This window comes from Channa argus, chromosome 8 (genome assembly GCF_033026475.1).
Source record: "Channa argus isolate prfri chromosome 8, Channa argus male v1.0, whole genome shotgun sequence".
NCBI lineage: Eukaryota > Metazoa > Chordata > Actinopteri > Anabantiformes > Channidae > Channa > Channa argus.
The window spans coordinates 7,391,613-7,419,040 of NC_090204.1; the positions used below are offsets into that span (position 1 = coordinate 7,391,613).

General features: G+C 44.2%; 1 protein-coding gene across 1 annotated transcript; it reads right to left on the reverse strand.

Annotated features, from left to right (window-relative positions):
- On the reverse strand, positions 1 to 27,062 carry midn (midnolin). Its single transcript, XM_067512678.1, is given in 9 exon segments — positions 1 to 3,665; positions 10,052 to 10,375; positions 10,513 to 10,622; positions 12,009 to 12,117; positions 12,120 to 12,420; positions 22,296 to 22,358; positions 22,519 to 22,606; positions 24,285 to 24,513; positions 26,694 to 27,062. Coding segments are annotated over 9 exon segments (1,563 nt in total). The 5' UTR covers positions 26,770 to 27,062; the 3' UTR covers positions 1 to 3,402.
- Positions 27,063 to 27,428: the final 366 nt, after the last annotated feature.

Below are 27,428 nucleotides of genomic sequence, written 5' to 3' on the forward strand. Positions count from 1 at the left end.
TGATGTTCTCATTTTGCTTTTTATTTATTTATTACCTAAAAAAAGAAAAATGTTCTATCACAAGTCACACTGAAATGTATTGCTTAAGAAAAAAAAATATATTCATGTTTTTCCATTTTTTTGTTTTTTGTTTTGTTTTTTTCTCTTTTTCAGAAACCAGTTGTTTCCATTATATTCCACCAAAAACAAAATGTTTTTTTTCCCCCCGGACACGAGCGCTGGCTGCTGCCATGTCCGACAACCATCTCCCCCACTTTTTAAAAAAATGCACAAAGAAATACATAATTCACAGTTACCATTTTGGTTTCATAAATTAATACAGTCACACATGTGCTACACCGGTCTAGAGCTAGAACATTGTAAATTGTATTTTGAATCCTGTTATTTTCAATAGTTGGCTACAAGAAAGAACAGGCAACTTAAATGACGTGATCAGAATTCCACCAACATACTGTTTTTTATCCTCTCTGTAATGCTTTTGTCATCTTTTTTTGTTTCATCTTTTTGAGTTTTACACAGAAGTGAGGCACACACAGAGTATAGTTCATACATATACAAAATAAAAAATTAAACAAAAATTTGGGAGGGGCTGGGGATAAATTGTCCTTTAATTATGTTGTTACCAAGGAAACAGGAAGTGCATGTAGTCTGGAGTCCTTAGAGGACCTTTTTATTTTGAATCTGGGCTGTTTCTTACAGTCTGTGGTGTAAACTTATTCAGCTAACATAAGTTACACAGATTTGTTGCTTTTGCAGCTCATTGGTAGGAGGACTGAGTAAAGAGGGATGGATGAGAAGGTCGGACAACGGAGACCAATAAGCATGGCAACACAATGAAGAGGTGGGACAAAGTATTTGAGAAGCAACACCAGTTTCTTAATAGTGTTGGATCCACTCAAACAAGCTTCATGCCTAAAATCTACGACTCTCATGGCTGCAAATACTACAGTGGTGTGTATTAACCAATGAAATCAAGCTTAAATGACACTGACACTTCAAGGGCAACATTTTAAGGCACAGAAGCCTTGACATAATAGAGACTCCACCAGCTAAAAGCACTAAACAACAGATGCCCAGAGTCCTCAGTGACAAAAACTGCGCCTCAATGACAACAAGAGTGATAACGATACACACACAAAGTTGAAAAATAAAATAAAATCCCGCCCCCATTGTCCCCAAGTGTCTAATTTTTTAGTGAAAGGTAAGGCCACTTAAAAAAAAGATGAGGTTCACCAAAAAGGTAATCTCTCACTGCAATCTCTGGGAGTGCAATTGTGGTAGGGTGGTCGATCAGACAGACAGACAGACAGAGACAGATCAGATGCTTGTCTCCAGTAGGTTTGACGGACAGTACTGTAAATCCACTAGTCTGTTGGTTCCCTGCGAACGCTTCCACGTGTCTCGCTTGGCGTTCAGGCTGGGAGGAGGCTTAACAGTTTGTAGGGCGTCTGGGTCCTTGAGAGTCATGGGGGGTAAAACTAGCGTTCAGGGAGTAGAAAGAGTCAGTTGCTCTTTGCTCATCGTCAACTTCATTGTCACACAACAGGAATGTTCAGTGCTGAGCAAGACGCGAGTCCACACTTAACTTCATCTGTTTTGGTTTGCGTTGTAATACTTTAGCAGGACACTGTTGTTCAACATTGAAAAAAAAAAATCAAAAGTTACAAAAACCTAACCAACAAAAGCAGCATTGTTTATTTTCTTCACAAATTCATGCATGTTGTTAACCTTCATTCCCACAGCACCAGTTTCTTTTTTTCTTCCATCATTAGAAAAAGGATGAGTGTAATTTCACACTTCTGCATGCAAAGAAAAGTCACTTTTTCCCCTCCTGCTTTTTTATTATTATTATTTTTTTTTTCCATCTGAAGTCCCAGTGTGTAGCAGCAAAACTGTGAAAGGCCTAACCTGATATGTCAATGAATGTACTGGTGGAGGCACTATATAATGATGCTGGATACAGATCCCACCTCTCGATCTTAGCCAATAAAAAAATAGAGTTGTCTTTATGAGGATTTAGGGCCTACAGCTGGGAGGTTTAATTCTGTTATGCTATAGAGTGGTGACTGATGCATTAACTGCAGCTGATCTTCATGATGTGGGAATCTATAAGGTTATTTAGGAGAAGACAACTTTGACCAAAACATGGGATTTTCGGATTTAATTTACACTAGTAAAGTAAAACACACACACCCTTATCAACCTTTGCCAATTGTCACATTTATGTACATATACGAATACAAAATCTCAACTAGTCCATACAGTTCTGTACCACATGAGGCGGGTTTGATGAAATTCACTTTTAGTAACATTTTTTGTGGCTAGACAACTATAATTGATGAATGAGCTAATGAATGATTAAATGGATGTATTTGTTGGTAGTCAAAGACTTGACTAAAGCCACAGAGGGCTGCTGTTTTTTTAAAACAGCAGATAGGAAGAAAAATAAAAAATAGATTTTTTTTCCATATACATTTAGATTTGTTTTTTAAATCCTCTAAAGCACTTTCTGTTAATATTAATTCATTTTGTGTATTCATTAATCATTCCTATTGATACCCTATGTCACTGAGGTTAATTAATTATTAATACTTCCATATTCATTTTTTAAAAATTCTATGTGAGGCCCCACCTCCTCCTTCTTGCACACTTTGACCAGCTGTTATAAATCAAGAAAATGTGCAAATCAACAACTACTTTGAACTGTTATATGAAAACCTGAATGCTCTGTGAACAATGCTACATATTTTTTGTTTTATAAAATATAATAATATGTTTTAAAATGGAAAAAGGAACAAAAGTTTAACCACCCCATAACAGGTAAAAACTGGACTCTGCTTGGTGAGTTTGAGATCAATAAGAATGCCCATTGGAGTTATCCATAGTTAGGCAGTTCTGCCTTTCTTGCAACTAGGAAACACTGAGGCCTCTGGAGCTCTTGTGCTGTTAAAAAGTCCAGTGTGGATCTCTTCATTGCTGTCCAGAGTGCGCATAAAGAAAAAAAAAAACAATCAAAATCTGACACCACCACCACCACCACCACCCACTGAATTCTGCTATGCTCAAGGTCGGGTACCATCTCTGTGATCATACCCTTCAAAGTGTAGTACACTGTTAAGTCCAGGTTTTGCCTGTCCAAATCCAAGCATTACAAAAAACGTTCTGTTATCCTTGCAGTTTTTCACAAGGTCAACTGTAATGGACAGGATGGGATATAAGTCTGCACGGAGCCTTTTTCCATGTGAATTGATGCCTGTCACAAGGACAACTTTGATTTCCTCTTTGCACAGTTTTTAAATCAGCTCCTGCAAATCCACTTCCCCAAAATATATCTTTAAGTAAATCCCAAGCAATGTTTTACACATCTTTGATTCTAACACCGAGCATGTGGGATCAGATGGTTCAGGCCATGACAAACTCAGACTTCAAGTCAGCTTTGACATCGGGCTTCCACACTGAATCGTCAAAGTCCAGGTCCAGGGAGCCCTCACTGGACATGCTGCTGTTGCTGTTACTGCGTCCAGCTTTACGGTTGGGCAGCCACTGATAAGGAGCACGCTGGTCCCTCCTGGCTTTTCTGCGCAGGCGCTTCTGCTGCATCAACAGCTGCAGGCGTTCCACCTTACAGCGAGTTGCACGGTTCTCAGTCTGACGTACACGGTCACCTGGACAAAAGACAGGAGAGGGGAATATGGTCAGTAGGGTAATTCTTTTTGCATAGGGATAGGTCTATTTAGAGTTAAGAGGTTGGAGAAGAATGTCAGTCTGTGTGTGTGAATGTGGATCAAACAGGCAGGAGATACAGCCCTACAACCTTGATGATAATAACCTTAATTCCCACACACACACACACACACACACACACACACACACACACACACACCTCTGGTCCTCTACCTGCCCCACTGAGCATCATTAGCCAAATCATTACATTTCAGCCCCTTATCATTGGGTGGAGAGACATTCTTAAACATGAATCTCTCTGAACCAATAGCGAGGCCAAACACAAGCCAGAGATGACACATTCAGATAGCTGCCTATGATGTCCGCACACATAATTGCAAATGGCAAGCCGCTGTGACTCGATGTGCTACAAAGTGCATTTCTAGCTGTTGATGTGCCTATAGAGGAATTCAGTCTCGAGGGACAGGCCTCACATTGCACTGCAAATGCTTTCCTACAGTGGCTGAGTCAAGTCTAATTCCATTTGTACACATATTCAGGAGCTTGGAAGGAAGGTAAAGCGACCGCAATCTATTAGCCAGCTGCATTAGTATCTGTCTGGGAATTAAATAATTAAATAATGGGCTAGAATGTCAATAAACCGAAGCACAGCGGCCATTTCGGCTTCTGCTGCACACCATAACACACACTAACACACACACAGACACCAGCATTGGACTACATCCCATTTTCACACAAAAACAAATAGACAATGTGTACGCCAGTGTGCAAATACACACAGCGAAAGACACAGCTGTGCACAAGCTCACGGGTGCGCACACATACAGGCACAGCAACAGCCGCAGTAGCTTTTAACATGGATCGATGGCAAATTAAAAAGACCTATTGATTAAACCTTAGCTCTAGTGCAGCCATCCATCTCAGGCCCAGGACATCACTATTGGCTTTCAATAGAAAATGCAAGCGAATGGAAATAGTAAGCGAACAGAGAGACAGGGAGAGATTGGGTTTTTCTTTTTTCTTTATTATGCCACCATTTCTGTCCCTCGCACACTCTCCCCCCCCCCCCCTCTCTCTCTCTCACACACACACAGACACACACACTGCCTACTCTAGCTCCTGCCCATCTCTCCCTGGAGACAGCTAGGTGGGGCAGTGTAAAGAAGGGGAAGCAAGAGGGCAAAGGAGGGAGGTGGCGGTGTGGGTTAAGGAATTCCTCCCCCAGGGCAAGGGGGGATAGAAATGAGGACAGAGGAAGAGGGTGGAGGGTAAAGGATCGGCCGTAGGTGGCAGTTTTCCAAATCGATCTGGGCCTCCTCTGCTCTCCCCCTGCCATCGGTATGAATTCTGGACTCTGTGTGGGCTTAATTTACCACTTTCCCTCATTTGCTTATCGGATTGAGCAGCATAGCGCCTTTTCCCCAGCTATAAATATTCACCACTGTCTGGTAGTGCATACTAAAGAACTAAACTGCCATTAAATAGCTTTAATGCTGCTTTTTGAGCACAGGTAGCAACAGAGAAAAAACAAACAAACAAACAAACAAAAAAACGACTTCTCCACATATACATACTGGAGTTTTGTACTTTCTGGAAATATGCTCTGTCCCAATGTAAATGTCTGTGTGTGCATTCAGCTAGCGTTTGCTGTGTTTGAAGGCAGCAATTCATCTCTAGGAAACAGGGGTTACATGGGGGGGGGGGGGGGGGGGGGGGGGGGGGGGGGGGGGGTTAGTGGGGCATTCTCCTACATTAGAGCTATTGTTCCACTGCTTCAGCTCCATGTGACAACCATATATGCTGCTGCAAGGCTTTGTTCTCCCTCCAGTCCTCCCTTCTTATTCCCCTGCGCTGACTAGCCAAAAGCGAAACCGCCCCTCGCCTGTGTCGAAATATGGCTGTACACAATGAAACGGCACGAAGCCAACACATGCCTACATACAAGACATTGCCTTTGGGGTGTCTCAGTTTAAATTCTTTGTTTATTATTCTTTTTTCATTGCATCAGAGCAGTTCCTCAACCATGATCCTGTTTTCCAAAGAGGTACATTTACTAAGATGACTAAACAATAAATATGAACAAAAGTGGGGGAGCGCACACACACACACACAGTACAAGGCAGTTTGGTGGTGCTGTAGGAGGTCTTGGCCTTTGGCTTGGCAAGAGCTCTGGGAATGTGCTTGGAGCGCCACCAAACGTGGTGTTTGTGTGTGTAGGTGTGTGCGTGTGTGTGTGCGCGCGCGCGTGGCCATTCATCAACGTCACTACCGGAGCCCTGGGCGGCTGGGCCGGACACAGCTGGCCACAGGGATCTCCAGACTATGTTTATGACAGTAGGGCTATTATTAGGGCTGGTTAAAAAGGACAGACTATACACAAACAACACACAGATACACACAGGCTGGCCTGGGGCCTGGGTGCAGAGACTATGGTTTAATGTGTGCACAACAACCTTAGAGGAGGACCCATGCCCATATGCATCCCCGCACAGAAAAGACTGATGGAGAAGCAACAACTGATGTTATCTTAAAAATGCCCAATGGAAGATACCCAGCTGAAGACAGGTCAAGGGAACAGAGGGGGAAGGAAATGCCAGCCTCCTTTTCACCACTACCTTCCCCTGCCTGCCAGACACACCAAGACTCTATCCCAAAACAGCACACTTTTCCCTTCCCCAAACTACCCTCTCTGAAGACATTGACACAGACCCTCTAAATAGACAGAGCACTTCAGAGAAAGACAGACAGAGAGAGAAAAAGAAGGGGTGATCTATGAATAATCAATGCGTCAGTCAGTTTTCCTTGCCTTTGAGCCCAGCCCAGCAACACAGCAAGGACTGAGATAGGGAGCACACAGGAGGGACGGTAGGAGGAGTGGGTGGGGGTGGAGGAGGAAAGGTAGAGGATGGCGGTAGAGAAAAAGGGAGGAGGACTGCAGTGTGGAGGACACAGGGGGAGATTAAAGGAGCTTCTCCTTTTATTGATTGCATAAAGATTGGCCCTCATTTGCAGTTGTCTTAGTGCTGTTTGTTTGTTTGTCTTGATAAGTCTTGTGATCTTGGAGAGAGAGAGAACATTGTGTTTGCTCAGCATCCAGGCAACCAGGGGAAAGAAGGAGGGGTGGATGAAGAGAAAGAAAAAGTGAGGAGGGAGAAGAAAAAAGAGGAAAGAAAACCACATTGCAGCAAAGTCAGGCTTGGTTCTGAAGAATCTACAAACCCAAGCATTCAAGGAACGGTGGTTCAATGTCTACAGGTACAAAGCTCCATAGTGAATGTCTCTGGAGCCTTGTGCCACTGAAATGTGGATAAAAAACAAGCTCTTCAGCTTTCTCCAGTTCAAAGTAAACAAACAAACCAGAAACTGAAACAACTACTCAAATTGACGCTAATATCAGCATTATAACAGTCATAATGCTGATATTAGCTTCAATTTGATTAGTTGTTTCAGTTTCTTGCAATGACAGCCCTGCAGGGACACAAGCTTTTCAATGACTTTTAGATTTCATTTGCATTGTCTCTCTGTCTTTCTGTCCTTGTCGACAATGAAAGGGCACCTGGTGTGCTCTGCTGGCTTTGGTAGATAACTCTGTGCTGTGCTGCATCACTGCTACATTTGTGGAGTTCCTAGTGCACGTGTGTCACACAAAACCTCTGGGTGTGATGAGAGTGGAGTAAACCCTACCAGTGGATACTGTGCGGTGCCTTGGCCAAGAAGGCCAGAGCTTAAATACAGGATTTGCAGAGGATAAGGGCATGGTATCTTTCTCTGTGTCTCTTTCAGCCCACTTTGGCCCTCCCTCCTCCTTAGGCCTGTCTAGTCCCAGCCAGAACAAAGCTAACATGACCTGACAAATCAAAAGGGACAGGAGAGGGCAAGGGATGCAGAAAAGAGGAAAGGGGTCCTGGATAAGCTTTCTGAGCTAATGTTGCCCCTGCTTTACCCCTCTCTGTGGGCCTGTGTTGAACTAAGACAGCTGCACTGGGAGTGGGACTAAAAGGCAGCCCTATAATCCCAGCCCTCCCCTCGTCGTACTCACAATGGCTCAGCCTGGTGCCCTGTATGCAGCCCCTGTCTCTGGCCCCATGACAATAGATTTGGTTAGGCAGGGGGTTGGGGGCTGCCGGTAAGGTCTACCCTACTCAGTAAAGGAATTTAGCTAACAATCAGCCTGCCAGACCATCCTAAAGCCCTCCTGTTCATATCCAAAACAACTCCTGGACTGGCAAATCTCCACACTCAGCAATACTATACAGCAAAGCCCTGAAACCAAGATAGTCATACAAGACTTTAACTAGGCACTTGTGGCCCAAGTGTGTGTATGTGTGCCTGTGCGCATGTGTGTGCATTCAAGCTTTTTATTTACGCTTGTCTTCTCTCCCTCGCACATGAACTTGCAGTGGAAAGGGTAAAGGCTCTCAGGAGACAGCCAAGCTATGTGACATTTTCAAGAGGCCGTCTCACACTGGGTTTGACTACGCACACACTTTCAGGCACATGGTAAGCGCAGGTTATTCCTGTAACTGAATGAAGGCAGCTTTCTGTGAAGCAGAGTTAAGCTGCACTGTTAAGTCCAGTAAGTCTTCCATAAGGTGTCGGCTGATAAGGCTGTATGTGAGCGCTTAGTCATTGGCTTCCTTAGGACGCTGTGTGGAACAGGATACAAACAGGCATCCAGCCTCTGTCCACACCAGCACATTCATTGTCTCAGTGGGCTAAACTATGCTTGGTTGGCGATAGCAACCCATCACTTCCTGGAAGGCTGCATTGTGAGCAGGAAGTTACTTGGCCGGCAGCAGTAAGTAAGTTGGAAAAGGGCATTAGACAGGCTATTCTTTCATCCATTCTTTTTTATACTTTGCCCTTGGTTAATCAGTAGACAGTCAGTTTGTAGGCTGATGGACAGGATATAAACACCCATATGATGAATGGAGGCTTAGTGTTGTGGTTTTAACAACCACCCTCTTCCGTGTCCTCCTCCTCCTCTTACTGCCCTCGAATTCACAAAGAAAATTCTTTACAGGGCTGCATTTCAGAATAAATCTATTTAAAGGCCGAATGAACACAGACAATGTATTGATGCACAGCACAGACATGGAAAGAGTGGTGGTGGGGTGATTAGGCAGAAGACAGAGAGATGGATTTTACAGAAAAAGGCTGTTTTTGGACAGCAAATGGGGGAAACCAGTGTAGGCTGTTGAGTGCAGATGAAAAGAGATGACAAGAGTGGGAAAAGTGAGGAAGGGGTGGATGCAGGGAGAAGGAGAGGACGCAACAGGCAAAGGTCTTCCCCAAGTTAGAAAAATGAGGCTGTGTCATTCCAACGGTTCGTTGAACAGTTGTAAGGACACACAGGATACTCCAAGAACTCTGCTTCCTATCTGTGTTTAGTTGCTATTACTAAAATTTAATATTATATAATATAATTTTATGACAACTGAGATGTATATGCTTCCCTTTTTAAACAAATAATAAAACACTGTACTTCAGGTCTCTGCCCAACAGCTCACCAAAGGTTAGCATTATTTCCATTATTTAGCAGAGGACAATGCTGTTTCTCTCAGCACAGGCAGCCCAACCTTACAACACTGACTAAATGTTATCAGTTCTTGACATCTGTCTGAGACCCAACATCTTGTGTCTATGCAAGCAAAGGGAGTTTTAAAAACACCCAAACCCTTGTCCCTAAACATTCTCATCAGAACTCCAGCACCTGAGCCAGCCCAGCCTTTGGGCATGTGTATGCCGAGGTTTGTCCAGCCCATATGTGCCCCAGCTGCAGCCCTTCTTTAAGAGGCAGGTTAAGCCACCTGGCCCCTAATCTAATCTAAACATAGCCCAGCCCTGGCTTGAAGGTATTAATCTACTTGGGGCACAAAAACAAAGCCAACTCTGTTGCCTGACGAGCAAAGCCTGACTTAACAGGTCTGGAAAAGCTTGTGTTGCCCCCTGCTCCTGTCTCTTCGTTTTCTCTGCCTGAACACCTAGGGGAGAGATGACTGTTTTTGTTCTTTAATCAGACTTCTCTGTTCTTGCTTTGGCAGTATTTTAAAGAGGAAAATAAGTTCTTCTACAAGACAATGATGCAAAATAACTAAAACAGAACTGAAAGCTAACCATGATGTGCTATGAGATGAGGACAACAGGAGCAGAGCTCTGTAAAATGACAGGCCTTAGATTGCAGTCATTTCATTCCCATACACACCCACACACACCCCTCCAAAGTTGTGGCAACTGCAGGAACATCTGGTTTACAAGAGCTTCAAGGGATACACAGTGACATAATGAGAAAGTGTATTTGTATTTTCCTGTTTTTGTTTATGGTATTCTTGCATGAGTGGAGGGGTTGTAGAGTAGAGTAACTCACCAGGGGGTTTGCACATGCTGATCTGGCTCTGGCACTGCACCAACGGATGAAGAGTCGGCGGAGGGGTGCTAGGGCTGCCAGCAGGCACAGAGGTAGCTTTGGCAGAGAGGCCTGCCATGCCAGCAACTGTTGGTGAAGGAGGTGGCGAGGGGGAGGGGGAGGTGGGAGAGCCACACTGGGTCTGGTAGCGGAGCTGTGTGAGGGAGGGGGGCATGCCCTGGTAGTGGCGTGTAGCGCTCAGGAGGTCATTGAGAATCTGCAGGATGGTACCAATATCTCGTCTGGGACGCCCATTGCTGTCCTGGCAGTTAGGGTGCAAAGTGCCTGAGAAAGAGTGACAAAAACACAAGCCTGCCTTTAATTTTCTGGATAAGTTTTGTGAAAAAAGCAAGTCTATATAAAAGAGGCTTTTCGGTGGACCTCCCTGGATGCATGGTTATTGCTTAGAGCAGCATTCTCACCTGAGAAAGTCCCTGAGAAGACTCCTGGAGCATGATTGACGAAGCTCTCAATGATGGCTCCTGGTTTACGGGAGCGTGGCGAGGGACCGCTGCCACTGCTGGGGCTGTTGCTGCTGCAGTTTGCCTGATGAAACAACAAGACACACGATGAGGTTTTTAACATACAGCTGCTTTTTGCTGTTCAAACACCAAAAAAGTTTCTTGCTGTGTTAACATATATATATCAAATAACATTCACTAATGGTGTGGTATGAGTTTAAGCCAGTGACCTTTCACTTCAAAGTGCTGCACTATTTGCTCTTTGAACTTACATTATCTATATGCGGTGGAGGCTGATAGTTATAGGAAACTCCAGCAAGCAGATAAGCTGTACTTTCTGCCAAACTATAGACCCAAAGGTCTTGGCATATCTGACATGTGATATCAAACCAAACTTGCCAACCCTGCTGCTTCGCTTTGGTTTAACAAGATCCCCTAACTAACATCTGAAAGAGAAATTGAAACCCAGGCAAATGCTTCTGTGTTTCTGCATGTGACACATATGAAAGCCTGATGGGGAATAGCCATTTCCGTTTTCTCACTACTAAACTGGCATGACTTTCTATGTTTTTTTTGTTTTGAACCATACCATATCTTCCACATGGTCCACATCTGGTTCTTATTACATTTCTATAGTCGGGATCTCAGCAGGGTAGAAAGAGTCTAAACAGCACATTTGGTTGGTGGAGATAAATAACTGTGTTTGCAGCTGTTCTCAGAGTTATGCAAAGTTCCAGAGTTATCCAATTCTTATAAAGGTTAATAATGAATAACTGAATAAAGCAAAGTTAATAATTTGACTTCACATAAACAACCAACATGGATTCATTAAATCTGCCTCTCTTGTGCTATTTTTCTCTCAAGCTCTCTTTTATCCTCTTACCTCACATATCTTACTGTGCAGGATGAGATCATGTTAGTGCATTGGTTGTTTACTGGCCAATAGGTACACCCGTACAGTCTAATCCACTCCAATATATCTACACTCCAGTGATGACTAACTGCATTGTGGTTTCGAAGAGCGCACACACATACACACACACACACACACACGTGTGCAAACTTTCTCCAGATCTGAGTAAACTTTCAGTTTTCCTACATCCTTCAGGGATAACCCTATAATTTTATTAATTCAATGGGTGATGATTTAGTTGCGTGCATGGCACTTGGGTTACAAACTCCTCCCTCCATTGTTAAATAAAGAGAGGGCAAAGTGGCTATGATGACAAGAGCTACATATGTAAAAGCTATCTAAAACTGATGACCAAGCTGTAAAAATGAAACTGAAACCTTTCTAATATACTTGAGGCTTACCTCTGAGCAGAGGACAGGGGCTACAGGGCTGACCTGGCCTATGTCATGTCGGGGCTGGCTTGAGGAAGGCTGGTGATAGTGGTGGTGGTGATGATGATGATGGGCTGGAGAGTGGAAAACACCACCAGGGATGTGGGATGGACGAGGAGAATGGGCTGGGGGAGGTGGAGTAGGTGGGTTTAAGGGAGCAGAGGAGGGTGACTGGTGGTACATGGGAGGTAGTGGCTGGTGGTGCGTGGAGGGAAGAGGGAAGGAAGGAGAACCAGGGGAAGAGGGTGAGGAAGGAACTGGGTAAGGCTGCGACAAGTGGGAGTTATGGTGGCTGTGTGGATGATGGGGATGGTGGTGGGAGTGTGGGTGAGGGTGGGGAACACGGGGCTGTCCCATTGGCTGCCCCGCTGAAGTCTCTGCGTTGCCCCGGGTGATAAGGTGCCTGTGCTGGAGCTGGGGGCCGCCTGACTGCTGTGCTGCCAGCTGCAGCTGGACGAACATCATGTGGTCACCCACACGCAGGGCCAGAGTTAGGGGAGAGCGGCCGGACAGGAAGTCACTGACCTGCAGGCAGGAAAAAATGTTTTGTTGTTCAGAAATCACTAAATTTTACAGAAAACAAACTAAAGATTATTGTATACATGGTTTATAGTTACAGTGGTACTGGATTAAAGCAAAGGCATTTCAAAAACACTCCCATGCATACCGACTTCTCTCACAGTTACAGATACACCACATTAGCCTACCATGCAATCGATCACTGTTTTGTAACACTGGCCTATTTGCATCTGTTAGAAAGCAGTGGATGAGAACACCTATTGGAAAACGCACAAGCAAAGCCCCCTCTTGCTTGCTTTCCAATGCCCTCGGTCCATTCTTAGTCAGCAGTGTCATTGAGCTCAGAAACAAAAGCCCACCCTTCTATCTGGCCCATGGCCTGAAAAATCAGTCCCACATCCAGGAAATACACCCCGCCTGCCTCTCAAACACAGAATGACCGATTGTCCATGGGTCTGCAGCGGATAAGGAAGGGCTGCCCATGTTTGGAGCTCTGGCAACCTCTGACAGAAGCCAAGTGTGGAGGCTGCCACTGACCCACTGTGGCCCGGATAAACACACACAAATACACACAGGATAGAGGAGTTGTCATGACTTGGCTGGAAGATTCTCACTAAATAACAAAAGTTCTCTTGTCCCCCTTCTGCATGCCTACAGCTCTGTTGCTGTGTATTGCCACTCAAGTCCCCGTGTGTAGGTTTGTGTGCATGTTTTCTAGTGAGATTCATCCAGGGGTCAGAAACCTTCTTTGGATCTTGAAGATTCAGCAGTAATGACTGCTCAGGTTCTCCCCAAATAGAAGCAAAGAGAAACAACCAGCACAGGCAAATACAGAGTGACGCCTCTGTCCAGAAAGGTTTCAACAACATCTACTGGCTGTGTGCTTTCAGTCCCCAGAGAGGGAGGGAGGGGGAAACAGGAAGCTTCACGAGGTCGAGCATAGAGCACAATGAGGATGGCAGACAGCAAGAAAGAATAGCGATAAAGCAGAGAAAATAAATAATAGAGACATACATACAAAGACAGAAAAAAAAGAGAGCAAAAGCTTCACTCCCTACAGACTCTGCAGCTTTGGAGTGTGCTTCTGAGATGCTGGCCTGTAGTTAACCCTACGACTCACCAGGCTCTGCCCTCCATCACTTCTCTCCCTTTTCGTCTGCTTATTTATTTCTCTATCGACCGCCGCCTCTCTGTTGCCAGGGTGACCTTTGCACACTGATATTGACATGGTGTGGAAAAGAGGATGGAAAGAGAGGAGAGGCAGGTGAAAGGACGAGGGGGCTTGGGACGATCTGACAGCTGAATTTCGACATGTAAAAACCAGTATACACGCGGCTGCAGGATAAACAGAAACTCAGCCTCTTGATACTGTAAACTCAGCTACTAATGGTTTGTTGATATAGTCCACACCCACCATGATTACCCCGTCCTGGTTAGACAATAAACTGACTAGACCCGAGGCAGCGTGTGAAGTGAGAAGGAGAATAGGGCAGGGTGTTACATGAGATGGTTCTAGGAAACTTTATGCACAAAAGGTCACCTGTCTAAAATGTGGTGTGTGTGTTTTTGTGTGTACGTGTGCGGGCTAAAGACTTCGGAGGTGGGGGGGGAGAGACCTTTATAAAAAAAAAAAAAAAAGGAGGAGGAGACAACCCAGTGCTTAGTGGAAGGAAAAAAACTTTTGAGTTCAGTCCTCATAATCTGTATCCAGAAATATCCAGACTGTGCCCAACTGAGACAGCTTATGGTTCACACCTGGCATCAGAATCTGTCTCAAGTGACCATCTGTGATCAGATTTCGCTTCGCTGCTGACATTTGATTTTATATAAGGTGAAACTGCAACTACTGCTAAATAGAAAAATGTGCGTTTGTGATAGAGGAGATGAGTACAGCAGACATTTAGTACTTTGAACTACATCAGGGGATGTGTCAGACAAACTTATTTGTATTCTTATGTACTACATATGTTGAATCCCAGTGTGAGTGAATTTTGAAAGAGCAGTCATAGCTGTATTCATATAACTTTCCTATAAAAGGAATCCTCCAAGATGCCAGTTAAAATCAAGTTTATACAAGGCCTTTGCTTTATCACTGGGTTTCTTTTCTGCACGCGTATGTGTGTATGAGAGAAAGTGAGAGAAAAAGGCCGACAGTGAGTGACAGCAGGAGAAACAGAGAGGAGGCTTGATTACCCTTATAATGACTAGTGTGGATTATTCAAAACCACCGAGATGAAATTCATGTACTCCTACAGAGCTCCCAACACCACATGGCAGCCTTCAAATTAGCCTGTGAGAGAAGCAAGCTTTCTCCCTCACACTTTCTTCATTTACCTCCTCCAGTTGATTTCTCTCACTCCTGGTCTCAAAGTCTCAGTCTTTGACTCATAAAGTCAATTTATAAGTTGTTCACACAAGCCCCGCTTAGTATCACATACATGGGCGCTAAAAACATGTAAAGAGAGCTCCCTCTCTGTAACCAGGCGTGTGACTCATATGGGGTCTCCGTACATACATACAACGCCCACCAAGTCTTCTTTAAGCAAGAAATTAGAAGGCCACAAACCCACATAAACACATAACATCTAATTTCCAGGGAAAATGACAGAGGACAGATAAACTACTATATTCTCATCGGTCAGTCTCATATCTTTGTGGTCAACTTTCTTTTCCCCCTCTAATGATACAGAAAAAGGAGCCAGAGTAAACCTTCAGGTGTGGAATTCCACTCCTTCAAATTAAGAGCTGCATCCTTTGTAACAGACATGCTATTGCTCCAACACTCCCGAATACCCAGCTAAAAAGGGCGAACAGCTTGTGTAGCTTGAACACCTGAAATAGAGCTCGTTTCCTGAGGGAAGGGAGGATGCGGAGGATGATACAGCATGGCCCGTCTGCCTGCCAGAGGCTTGATTGGCGAGACTTATCGTGTAACAACAAGCCTCTTCCAGACGGACAGAGACTTGAGAGAAACAAGGGGAGGGAGTGTGTTAAAGAGTAAGTGTATGTGTGTGTAGGGGGGAAGGGGTTCTCTAGTGCAGGAGAGCTGGCTAGCAAATGATTCCCAGAGGTCTCAGCTAGCAACTCAGCTCCAGTCCAAACATGCCTGTCTGCTCTCAGGAGCACAGCCAAGACAGCCGATGTGGCTGGCTACAATTGACGTCAGGACAAACACCAGATAGAGCTTTCTGGAACATCACAGGCAAACAAAAGAGAGCTTCTAGGCTTGTCTTTAAGTCTGCAACCCTCCTCTTCTTATACCTTTTCTTTTTCCACCTTGCTCCTTGTAGCACACTCGACAAATTCCAGTCCTTTACAAATACAACTCACGGTTGTCCACAGAGGTTTGTTATAAGAGACGCAAGACAAGGAGAGTGGAGGGCCCCACTTTTGTTGTGTTAAGGCAGACAGAGAGAAGCCAGGCCTTCATTGTTCTCTTTCTGATGCAGTAGTGGTATGCAGAGAAGCCTCTCTCCACCCTTAAATCTGAGGAACAAGGTGTGAGTTCGCTGAAGACAGCAGACATTAGTGATTATGCATAGGCAATATCTTGACAGTTTATGTTAAAGAGCTGTACCATGTAATTGCCATTGCTGCACCTCTTTAACTGACCCCAGGGCCAACACCATCAACCATTTTGTTTTAGTTGTCTGGGTTCACAAGGTGGTGTTTTGTTTGGAGGGTGGTTTTGGCCGCTATGCTGTGATACAGGAGAATATGATAATGGCCAGCCAGGGGAGGAGGGGTAAAGCGAAAAGATGAAGGGGGGGCGGGGGGTGGCATGAGAGAAGAAGGGAGCAAGAATGGTGAGGGGGGATGAGGGTGATGGGGGTAGGGTGTCAGAGTGGTGGTGGTGGTGGGTGATGAAATATTCAGTGAGAGTGTGCCTCTGGCTCCTTCCCTCTTTTTTTTTTCTTTCGACATCTATGGCTGACAGTTTTATTTATTGGGGTCCCTGTGGTTCAAGGAACTCATTTGCAGTCGTTCTTCCTTTGCACACTAAGCGAACTAAGGGAGAGAGATAAGGAGTGAGGGAGGAAGGCAGAGGATGAGAAGGAGAGGGAGGGAAAGATAGCGTGTGCTGGCAGCACTGAGCTGACATTCATGAACAACTGAGCAGCTTTGTGCCAGAGAAAAGAGGATAGAGGAGTGGGGGGTGGGACAGGAGGGAGGAGAGAGGGAAGCCATGAGAGGAGGAAGCTGTCTCCCACAGCCACATACTGGCTCCACTGCTCACCTGTCGAATGGCCAGGTGAAAGGTATGGTTTAAAAAGCTGCTTATTAACTCTCCTATCGACCTTGGCGTTTTGATCGCACCACGACAATATTGATACTGTGTGCAGACACACACAGACTAAACGTGCGGCTATTGCTCAGTTAGTAAGGCAGTCGTCCACAGACCACAGTGTCAATGGTTCCATCCCCGGTACTGGCTACATGTCGAAGTGTCTTTGGGCAAGACACTGAACGCCAAGTTGGTCCCGTTGCTTTAGGTGAGGTCAGTGTGTGAGGGTGTGTGTAATTGAGAAGCAGCACGTGAAGTGCTTTGGATGCCATTTAGAGATGTAATAACAGGTCTTCATCAGAGAGAAGAGGAAAAAATTTATTTAAAAAAAATATCAAGTGTCAAATTCAAACCTCAAATCCTAAAAGCAGCCAAAGTCTATTCAAAGCCCCCCATTAGAAAGATGGTTGTCTGTACAACTGCCTGTAAAGAAACAAGGGGGTCTGAAAGGAGCAAGAGAAGACCAGCTGGCCATTGCTGAATTTGTTCAGCGGAGTGAAAAGAGAAAGGCAAAGTTCAAGATGATCAGGTTCCTGCTAAAACGACTCGTCACACTTCAACTCTGCCAACTCCACATCAGCTATATTGAGCCGATTTACATGCACATACGAGCCTCTCAACCCCCAGCCCCCATGCATCCAATTCAAGTCAAGTTACAGCAAAGAACTGCTCACTCATACTTGTCTACATGCTGCTCACTCTCCTCTCATTCCACTGAATGCCTTTTATACCTGCTGATTAATACTATTTAATCAGGATGCTGTGTTGGTGGAGAAGAGCATCACTTAACCACAAGTAGTTTCTGTACCCAGCAACAGAAATCATCTGGAGCAGCATAAAGAGGCAGAGGAAACACTGCATTTTAAACAGACGTGATCCTACTGTAAGTGGGTACCAGTATCCTGAGACAAGGCAGCAGAAGCCACTGTGTAAGCAATGTAAAAAACATAAGTAGTGCCTACTGTGAAGGTGCGGAAAAGGCTGCTGTTCTTCAGAAAACATCCTCTTTGTTTTTGGTATGTTTTTGTGTGTCTGGATCTACCTGGGTCTTTTAACCTCTCTGTTTTAACAGCAGAATATGCCTAATTGACTCGACGCATGATTAGACTTGCTGGTGGCTATCAGACATGATATTCCTGGGCTCCATCCTCCCACATAGTAGCCCCACTAGTCACGATGCCTGCTACTTGAATCACAAAAGCTTTGTGTCGCCAGGGAATGAAAAACAATGGTGGTCACGATTCAAATATAGAGAAATAAGACTCTCCTGGCTGCTGATCGAGGAAACACACATTGATACAGAAATTAAAAATTTATGTTGGCATGTACACACACACACACACACACACACACACACAGTAGGACAATGAAATCTCCCTGCAAAATCCATCTTTGCCTTGGTACCCCACAACACACCTTGAGTCCCTCCGCCCATCTTAGCATCCCCTTCCCACGGTACATATAAAAATCACAAAGGGGATTACACAGGTGCACAAATGCCACATGATCAGCTTATTAATGCAATTTTCAAGGCCAGGATTTACATGAGCAGGGATTGAATGGGCCTTCAGATCAGCATTGTCTTTTATTCCATACACAATTTGATTTACACATTCAGCAACAAATTAATTTCTGTAGCTTTCATTTAGGTAACAAAAAAGCAAATTACCATTCTAAAAGACCCCTCTCTTAAGCTGTGCGCATACAAAAAGCCTTCATTTCAGTGGCACTGGGAAGCCCAGAGGCAGTTGCATACTATAACAAAGGGGAGGAACCTCTTATACTGACCAGCGGACTGACTGAGTCATTTTTCAATTCCTTGCACTTACAAATCCTCTGATTTCTTGTAGTGTCACTCCTACAGATTACCTAGCCTGCAGATAAGGTGGTAGAAAAGGAGTGAAAAAAGACTCATATTGACCATCTGTATTGAGTCCTTTTCAACACATGCATGGGCATGCATACATGTACATTTCCACAATGACAGATCATTGCCATTTCACTTTGTAGTCCTGAGCCTTTTGTTTGGATCCACTTTCTTCTATTAGACTGCCTTTAACATATTTCACCTCTTATCAGTGAGTTATGCAAGCACGTAAAGTAAACCTCCAATTTAACGCCAGCCGACACATGTTACAGAATGACATGTGCAAACCACTCCCTTTCTATTCTCCTCCACCTGTCTGGCCTGCTGTAGCACCCCTTCAGGGAGATAAAGAGGAAATGAGTTTAGGGTGACCCAGAGGTGACTCTCCACAGATTGTTAGAAGCCATTCGTTTGCATCTGTCCACTTCAAGACACAAAGAACCGAACTCTTCCATATCCCGCTCTGTTTTCTGAAGGAATACAACGAGGACAGAAGGGGCTTGTCGGCACGAGTGAGAAAAGTAGAGCAGATATGTTCGGTGAGGAATGCCAACACATAGCCTCCTCGCCAAAGCAATTTGTGTTAGTGTTCAAAGCTAAATTTGTCAATCTGTAGCCTGTTGCTGAGCCTCACTTTGGCCGGGCCATGCATCGATTTAAAACAAAACCGGTCTTCACAACTGTGGCTGTACGCTACTATGACACCTATGGATGTTTGCAGGATGAAAGGGATTGGGGGGGCAAACTTAAAGACTGACCCTCATTTATTGTTGTGCGTTTGTCAGCCGGGCAGGTTTGGTGCTCATGCTTTAAGACTGGAACAAAGCGGTGGCTACATGGGGGGAAGGGTAATGGGGGATGGTAAGGGTGATGCCTGCCTGCTTGGTTGGTTGGCTTTTATTCTAACATCAATGTGCATCAATGAGCAAACGGTCCATGTGTGCTGAGAGGGACACATAATCTTTCTCTTTCTGTCAAATACAAAGATCAATAGATGTAGAGCTGATGTCACTGCCTACATATGTCCAGAAAAAAAGTGAATATTGCTTTCATTTCTTTTTCACTGCTTGTCTTGTACACATTCATTTTGCTACAAGGATCAGACATTTTCTCATTCTCTGAGCAGGATCAGAAATCCTCTTAAATATATCCTTTCAATTCTGGACCGTGTGTATGTGTGTGAGTGCCAGTGCTTGCCTGCATATGTAAGCTGTGCACACAGCCACTATTTAGGAGACAGAATGAGAAGAGAGTGGCACAGGCAACTGTATTTTGATGTGCTGTCAGGAGGCAGTAGCTTAATACAGCTTAGATGTCATGCAAAAAATCTAGTGAGATGCCAGAGGAGGATTTAAGGCAGCCAGGATTGTCCTTGCTAAAGAAGCCAGCCATCACAGTGAAATGGAGGCCGCTAGCCGGACATGCAAACCACAGCACATTTAAACTATAGGGCCCTTGGAGAGCTGTTAAAAACAGAATCAGGAGAGGAAGAAGGAGAAACAGGAGAGACGGGGCAAAAAAAAAAAAAAAAAAAAAAAACATTTTAATAATTGCTAATGCTCAATTACCATAAACCATTTTCTATCTAAGTTGGTCCACAAAAGTCGGAAACAGCCATGGAAGCTCACATTCTGTCTGGTTGGTTGGCCAGCTGCTAGCTACAAACTCCCCCAGAATGCTGATACAGGGAAGACACCTCAGCCAAGTCTTCAATTTCTTCCCTCTACATACTTTCTAAGAAAACATATGACCTGAAAATAGGACCCTACACAAACAAAACTATACGGAGGGTTTAGGAGTTAGAAGAAGTGGGTGCGAACACATAGACCTCCTCTGAGGTTGCCATAGCTAACAATTACCCCACATCTCCCCGAGGCTATTTTTGGGTGTATGGGCATATCAGTTATCGTGTCAGTCACTTTTAAAAGCTAAGTGCATTGATTGATTTTTGATAGCCTCCGAGTTAGGGGGAGAGAGGAAATGAGGGAAAGCTTTTGTGTTCCTATTTTCTAATCTTACCCAGATCCGTAATCTCTCCAGAATCTATATCATTCCATCCTGCTTCATGAATTATAAAGAGGAATCAATTTCTCTGGATAAAAACACTAAAGCAGCTTTAAGCCTTTATTTGAAGCTTTTACTCTGCTATCATTCTTACTGTGCGTTTTTTTCTTTCTATCCTCGCTGCAGGATTATATGATTACCATCACAATAAATATGAATAGTAGACGAATCTAAAGTAAGCAATTCTTGAGAAAAATGCACACATGACTCATACTGAACCTAAAAGCAACATTGTTATATGGCCAGAGAGACACACAGGAAGACGGGCAAAGTGAGAAATCTGTAGGATCTTGTGGGACGGTAGTTGAATTATCATCTGCCTCTGGTAAAAATGACACTCACTCATTAATGAACAGGATAAACATACCATATGATGGACAAAGCTTGCGTCTAGCTAACCACCGCTCTGACACACACACACACCTGCTGTCAGCGCTACGAGACGCATGCTGAGTTCACACACACAAAAAGGACAGGATTTCCACCATAAAATTATCAGCAGGGAATGAAACCAAACTACACTCCACTACATAGCTCAGCCCACATGCTCTGACGAGGAAAAAAGATAATAAAGACTAAATGTACATTATCGTGACTGGACAAAATTCATCTGGACGTAGCCACTGCATTGCTTACACACTCAACTCCTGACATCAGCACTTATCTTCACCATCTTGGACTGTTGTGACATCAGTAAGCAGTGCATTGCTGATGCAGTTACGTACATCTCAGTGTTACCCAACACTCCAAAAGGAAGCTGATCTGAGTCACTCAGTCAGCTGCAGAGTGTTTCATACGTCACAATGTTGTCTGCGTGCATTCAGGCTTATCGCCTCTCGCTCGCATTCTCTCTGTGGCCAGAGCAGAGAACTCTTTGCATTTTTCACTTCACAGTCACTATTGATCAACTTGGTGAGTCATGCCACACTGACTCAAACTTGTACTTTTATTTTAGCAGGCCTGCATAACCATTTCACTGTAACTACGGGGTGTAGGCCTAACTCAGCCCATGCGTGCGAGGCTTCCAGGAACCCTATGCTAATAGTGAGTGAGAAGGCTGTGAACTGATGATCCAGCGCTCTGTTTATGAGTGAGTGAGACCATACTCGATCTCCATGCAGCCACAGCATACTTCCTGGAAACTTGCCTGTGCATGTGTGTGTGTGTGTGTGTGTGTGTGTGTGTTTCTGTTAGAGCATGAAATACAGAAGGAGTGAAGAGAGATCACTGATAAAGGTATAAACAGAAAGCTGTAAGTGAGTGTTATCCTGGCAGCAGTGCACAAATAAGCCTTTCTTGTGTTGTGCTTGCCCTGCTTTCCTTTAGTGGTGTGCACATACATACACACACATTATCCATATGTTACTAGGATACAGGGGGTGTTGCTGCTTATTATATCCCAACAGCTCACACTGGATGTCTGGCTTGGCTTGTTTAAGAGGCTGAGATTAGACAAGCAAAGAGGCTTGTGCATCCTGCTCATCTCATCTCTGTCATATGTGGGCATTGCTCTGTGCTTTCACTTAAGTGCAACATCCTATACCCCCAATGCAAACACACATACCAAAGGCCCAACCCTCAAATAAGACTGCGGTCCTGGTAGGATACCCACTTTGCTGCATCCATATGTGGTGTCAAGGTGAACACAATGAAATAGTCTCTTACCTGAGTTTCTGTTAAGCTCTCCAAAGCTTGCATTACTGACTGTTCGGGTCTGGATGCTTGAGACTGTAAGGGGAAGAAAAGAAGATTTGTTTATGGAGTCTGTTTAAGTGCACTAAAAGTAAGTGGTCCTCAAATGTTTAAAGCAATAAATGTGCAAGACTGCATTTGTTATAAATATCTGCACACAAACACCTAAATAAAACGTGAGCTGGGTAAACCTTACCATTAATCCTGCTTCAACTGTTGGTACAAGTGTTAACTTGCTCCCATCAGAGATGCCTAGATCCTGGAGTTTGCCTGAACTTAGTCGCCTGCAGGGTTAGAGAGAACAAGATAATTAGACTGCGCTGACAATATCTTCTCTTTTCAGACACACAAACACCCTTCAGCCAGGGGGGGCAGACAGACTTCAAAACTAGTTTGGAACAGAGCCGTGGGTGAAAAGCTCCATGAAAGAGAAGTATTGATTGGCCTGTCATATTTCAATTTCAAGTATAGTGGAGCTTGACAACTGCTCGCAGTGGATATTTGGCACCACTGCCACTTGCCTAAGTGGAGGTAAGTATTTTCTTTTGGCATTTTGAGTAGTACAAATGAGGTTCAGAAACTCCAAGCTGAAACCAAAACCACAGTCCTTTTAATAACTGTAAGAAAAGATAAACAGTACAACAATTAATTACTGCAAATCTACTGTTCTAACTTTAAGGATATGTTAAGGGACAGCTAAGAAATACAATGATATTATCATTTCTGAAGCTGTATAAGTTCATGTTTCATGCATAACAGGAGAGTCTGTACCACAAAGAGGAAAAGCTTTTCTCCTGCAGATCATGATGCACTGCAACCACTCACATATAGTTGTAGTGACTCTCCACTTCCTATAGCTTTTAAAGGATGCTTAGGACACCCGACTTTGCTGCCATGACCCAACTCTCACTATATACATCTGAACAACGGCTGCAGGTCCTCAGTTTGAGTTGCACAAGGGAATTATGTATGTGTGTGTGTTGGGGGTGGGGGTTAGGGGATGATGGGATTTATCAGGTGATTACAATGGATGGGTGGGGATGGGGGACAAAAAACAATGCCGACTGTTTCTATGTACTAAAGTCCTCCTCTAATTTTTGCATAACATAACCTTCACTTTTGTTATCTTAATTAATCTGGGCATGTTTCACAGTATCTGCATAATACTGTAAGTTTCAGTTAGTTTTAAATAATAATAGCTCTAAGTACTCCCATGCAGCTTTGCCCTGAAGTGATATTACAGGAACATTTCCTGTGTGCTCCAGAAACTGACCAGCCCATACTACACACCAAGCAATCCATTGAAACCATTAAGGAGTTAGTCTGCTTCCAAAAATACTGGCTATTAACATGTAAGTAGATACACTCTATTCCCAGTACAGGCTACATCTACCATCCATTATACAGAGCAATCATGTTTGCCTGCAGTAGCACAGTAAATAAATTACAGGCTACCAAGTCTGTGACTTTAATCTTAAATGTTTAACGTGTTTCTTCAAACAAGATTGGAAATTCAGGCAGGCTTCAGAATGTATATTAAAGAAGGGCTTAATGAATGCAAGTCTGCATAGCGCCTTGTCAATCCTGTTCCAGTGACCGGTGGGTCCCTGTACTGTGCGCCCTGATGGGCAGTAGTTTCCCTGACTGTATTGATGCCCAAAGCAGACAAGGTTGCGCCCGATGGTCGCGAGAACTCAAGCGCAAATAAATCCAAAGTACAGAATAAAATATAACCGTGTACGGCCGGAGGGTGAATGCACCTAAAGTCAGTCCACATTTTAAACTGCGGATTAGCCTAGACATTACGGCTTCTGATGTTCAGTTTAAAGCAGCTACAGAGTATCGAACACAGAATGATCTTTCAGGACATAATTTAATACATTTTTTTCCTCAATAAATTGGAACAACAGTTAACATGTTTGTAAAATTTGTCAGTATATTGTCTGTATTGGGTGCACTCACGTTTCTTTGTGTAGCAGAGCGAGTCTCTCTTTTGGGACTTTGAGTCTTTGCGACAACCTCCTCTTGAGTCCCTCCACGGTCTCCTCCAGGGGCAGGGAGAGCTCGAAGCGTGTGCCGGTGGTGGAGTGAATGTACAGATTCATGGAGGGCTCAGTCGGGACGGCCTCGCAAGACGAAGCCCCGCGACTGGTGCAGCTTCTGGCGCTGGGATGCTGGTCCATTCGATAACCTGTGGTCGGAAAAGGGGGGGAGGGGGGTGGGGACAAGACGAGCAAAGCCGGGTAAGAAGAGGGGTCAGTGTGGTAGTGGGGGAGATCCGTCGCTTCGACTACCGTCCTTTATTCTTTGTGCAAATCAAAGACAGCATTCAGAGTTCTTTTTCTTTCTCGCGCTCTCCGAGAGTCAGAACAAAAACCAGTCCGTGCTCTCTCCGGTCGATATCACAAGAATATTCCCCCAGGAAATTCACCAACATACGTCTCGCTTTCTCCTCTTTGTTTCATCTATGTCTTTGTTGCCCCCTCCAGCGTGCAAGCAAACTCTTCTTAAATGCTACATATATGTGCAAATGCCAGGCAGAAAAGCAAGTATGTTGTCAGCAACAACAACAACATAAAAGCCACCGACGCTCATTTACGCAGGCGGTTACATTTAAAAGAAAAACAGCAAGGTCTAGTAAAAAATAAGACTAATTCCTCTTGCGGTGGTGGAAGCTAATGCAAGCTTTAGAGGAGAAAATACACTGTCCGCAAAGGTGCAAAGCCTCACACGGTAAGTAGTGAGAGGCTCTCTGCCGCGTACTCCTACCTACGGCAGCTCCAGTGAAATATCGGCGATGAACATTGTCACAAAGTATCCCACTTCCACCATCGATAAAATACGCCTACAGCCCTGATGCAGCCCGGCCAATCACAGGAGAGCTCCTGCAGGCCGCTGCGGATCCCAGCCAATAGAAGGACGAGTTCAACACCCACGTGGAGGGGAGGCAAGTTTAGGCCATTCATAATAAATTACAGCATAGAACAAAATATGTGTCTTTGCCACAGTAGCTTACAGCCACTGTCCATAAACTCAAGGTCCGCGGACCTTTAAAGGTCAGATTGTGGTTTAAGGAGGATCCAATGAAAACAGGAAATTGTTTACTTGTGGCGAGCACTAACTCGCTTAATATTAATGACGCATTTTTACCGAGCATGTGGAAAACTAACTGCCCAGTTATTTAAAAGTGCCCTTAGAGAGGGAATTGTGCAACAGGCTTACATAAGCAATCATTAAAATGAAAGCTTCACAACTACACACAAATGTTTTATCCGAAGAGCTATCGGGAGCATCATAATCCACATATAGACAGAGTTTGGATTCAAGGGAAATATTATATTTAATTACTCTTCTATTAACTGGCACTAAACAGTGTTGTGATACCAAATGTCTGCTCTCACTGTCCTTTCTGTTACAATAGGCTCTGAATCAACAGCTCTAATGTGGAAGTAGTTATTTTAAACATTGGTATAATCACACTCTTCGCTAGTAAATCTAACTTATCAGATGGACGGTAATGGCATTGCTCGAGCTGACGCCACACATATTCCCCTGCTCTCAGCATTATGCAGAAACCAATAAAATGATCGCGAAAAGTATGCAAATGACACACAATTGAGGGGGGTGTTCTCTTCAGGCAGAAGTATATGCAAGAGCCCATATACATGTGCCAGCAAAAGCAAACGAGAATCCAGTATGTAAAGGCAGTAGATAAAGGTTATGTGACTGGATATTTTCCACCATGCAACTAGTTGCAACAGCGCCTGACGCTACCCATCTTTTCCAGTCTGGGGCGACCAAAAAGTGCCATTAAAGCAAATTCAAGAGCACAAATCCCCAAATGAAGCTAATTTACATACAGATTACGAGTGATTTATGTGAATAACATGTACAGTCAGTTCAAACTAACAGAAGCTTCAGGCAAGAGCAAAAAAAAGAAGATGCTCGGTCGCCACCCGGTGGGCAAACAGGAAACTTTCACAATCAAAACCTGCAATTGATTCACAGTTTTCATAGTGTCTCACAATAATCACAGATAATGTAGTTCAGAGTATAGCAAGTATAATAACATTTACAACAATAACAACAACAACAATAATAATAATTTAGACGTTTTTGTAATTTACAGTAACAGTGTCACCCAGGTCTTATTATTAAGTTAATCATGTCAACTGAATTTAAACGGCAGCTTGCTCATCCAATCACTTGACAATGCTTTTATCGATCCTTGATTGACTTGTCGTCTCCTATCGCCCTACCGACACAAATAGCCCACAAATAGCCCATGTCAAACTTTGGTCAGGGAGCTTAAGCATCTCACCGACCAGGCTGAAATGTTTCACTGACACTGTCAAGTTACAGTGCACTCACCAAATATTGTGGCGAAAACTGTGAAGCCTCGCGCAAGGGTCTGTCGTGATCCACTCTGTTCCCCCAGCTTTGGCATGTAAAATAAACCCAGGCACTGATGAAAGTCTTAGATAAATCCAAAAAGTTGAATATCCACAAGATGTTTCTCACTCAGGACCATACGCTGGACTCCTGTCCAACACGGAGCTGTGGTTGTGTCCTGCGGTGTCTTCCCGCCTACTGTCTTTCTCAGTACTAGGAGCGTAATCGGGAAGGTGAGACACCTCTTAACACACTGTTCTCGGATATGGGTGGAGAGTAATGCTCGTGTTATGTCAGCATGTGCGTTAAGGTGGTCCTGCTTCGCTGTACCCGCCTCTGTCCAACATGTTCTGCTGTGTGGGAAAGAATGTGCCTACGCAAAGTGGCTCTGGATAAAGATATCTGAGTGTGTGGACGCCGTGCTTCTCTGAAGTGCAGGAAAAGGGGCTTTTAATGGTAGCGGGTACCTGAATAGAAACAGATCACCGCCACCTTAACAGCATGTCAATGAAATGAACGCTTTGGCGATGTTAGGGGTGTTGACAATCTTTGACGACAGAGAGAAAAATGTCACCGGGCAACGGAACAGGTAAACAGGCTCCCTGGATACCGGAGCACGAAGAGCGATAAACAAAAACTTTACCTCAAGATGCGTCTGTGTTTGAAGAAATGCGCATCTGATCACAGCATGATGGACAAGTTGTGTTTATTTCT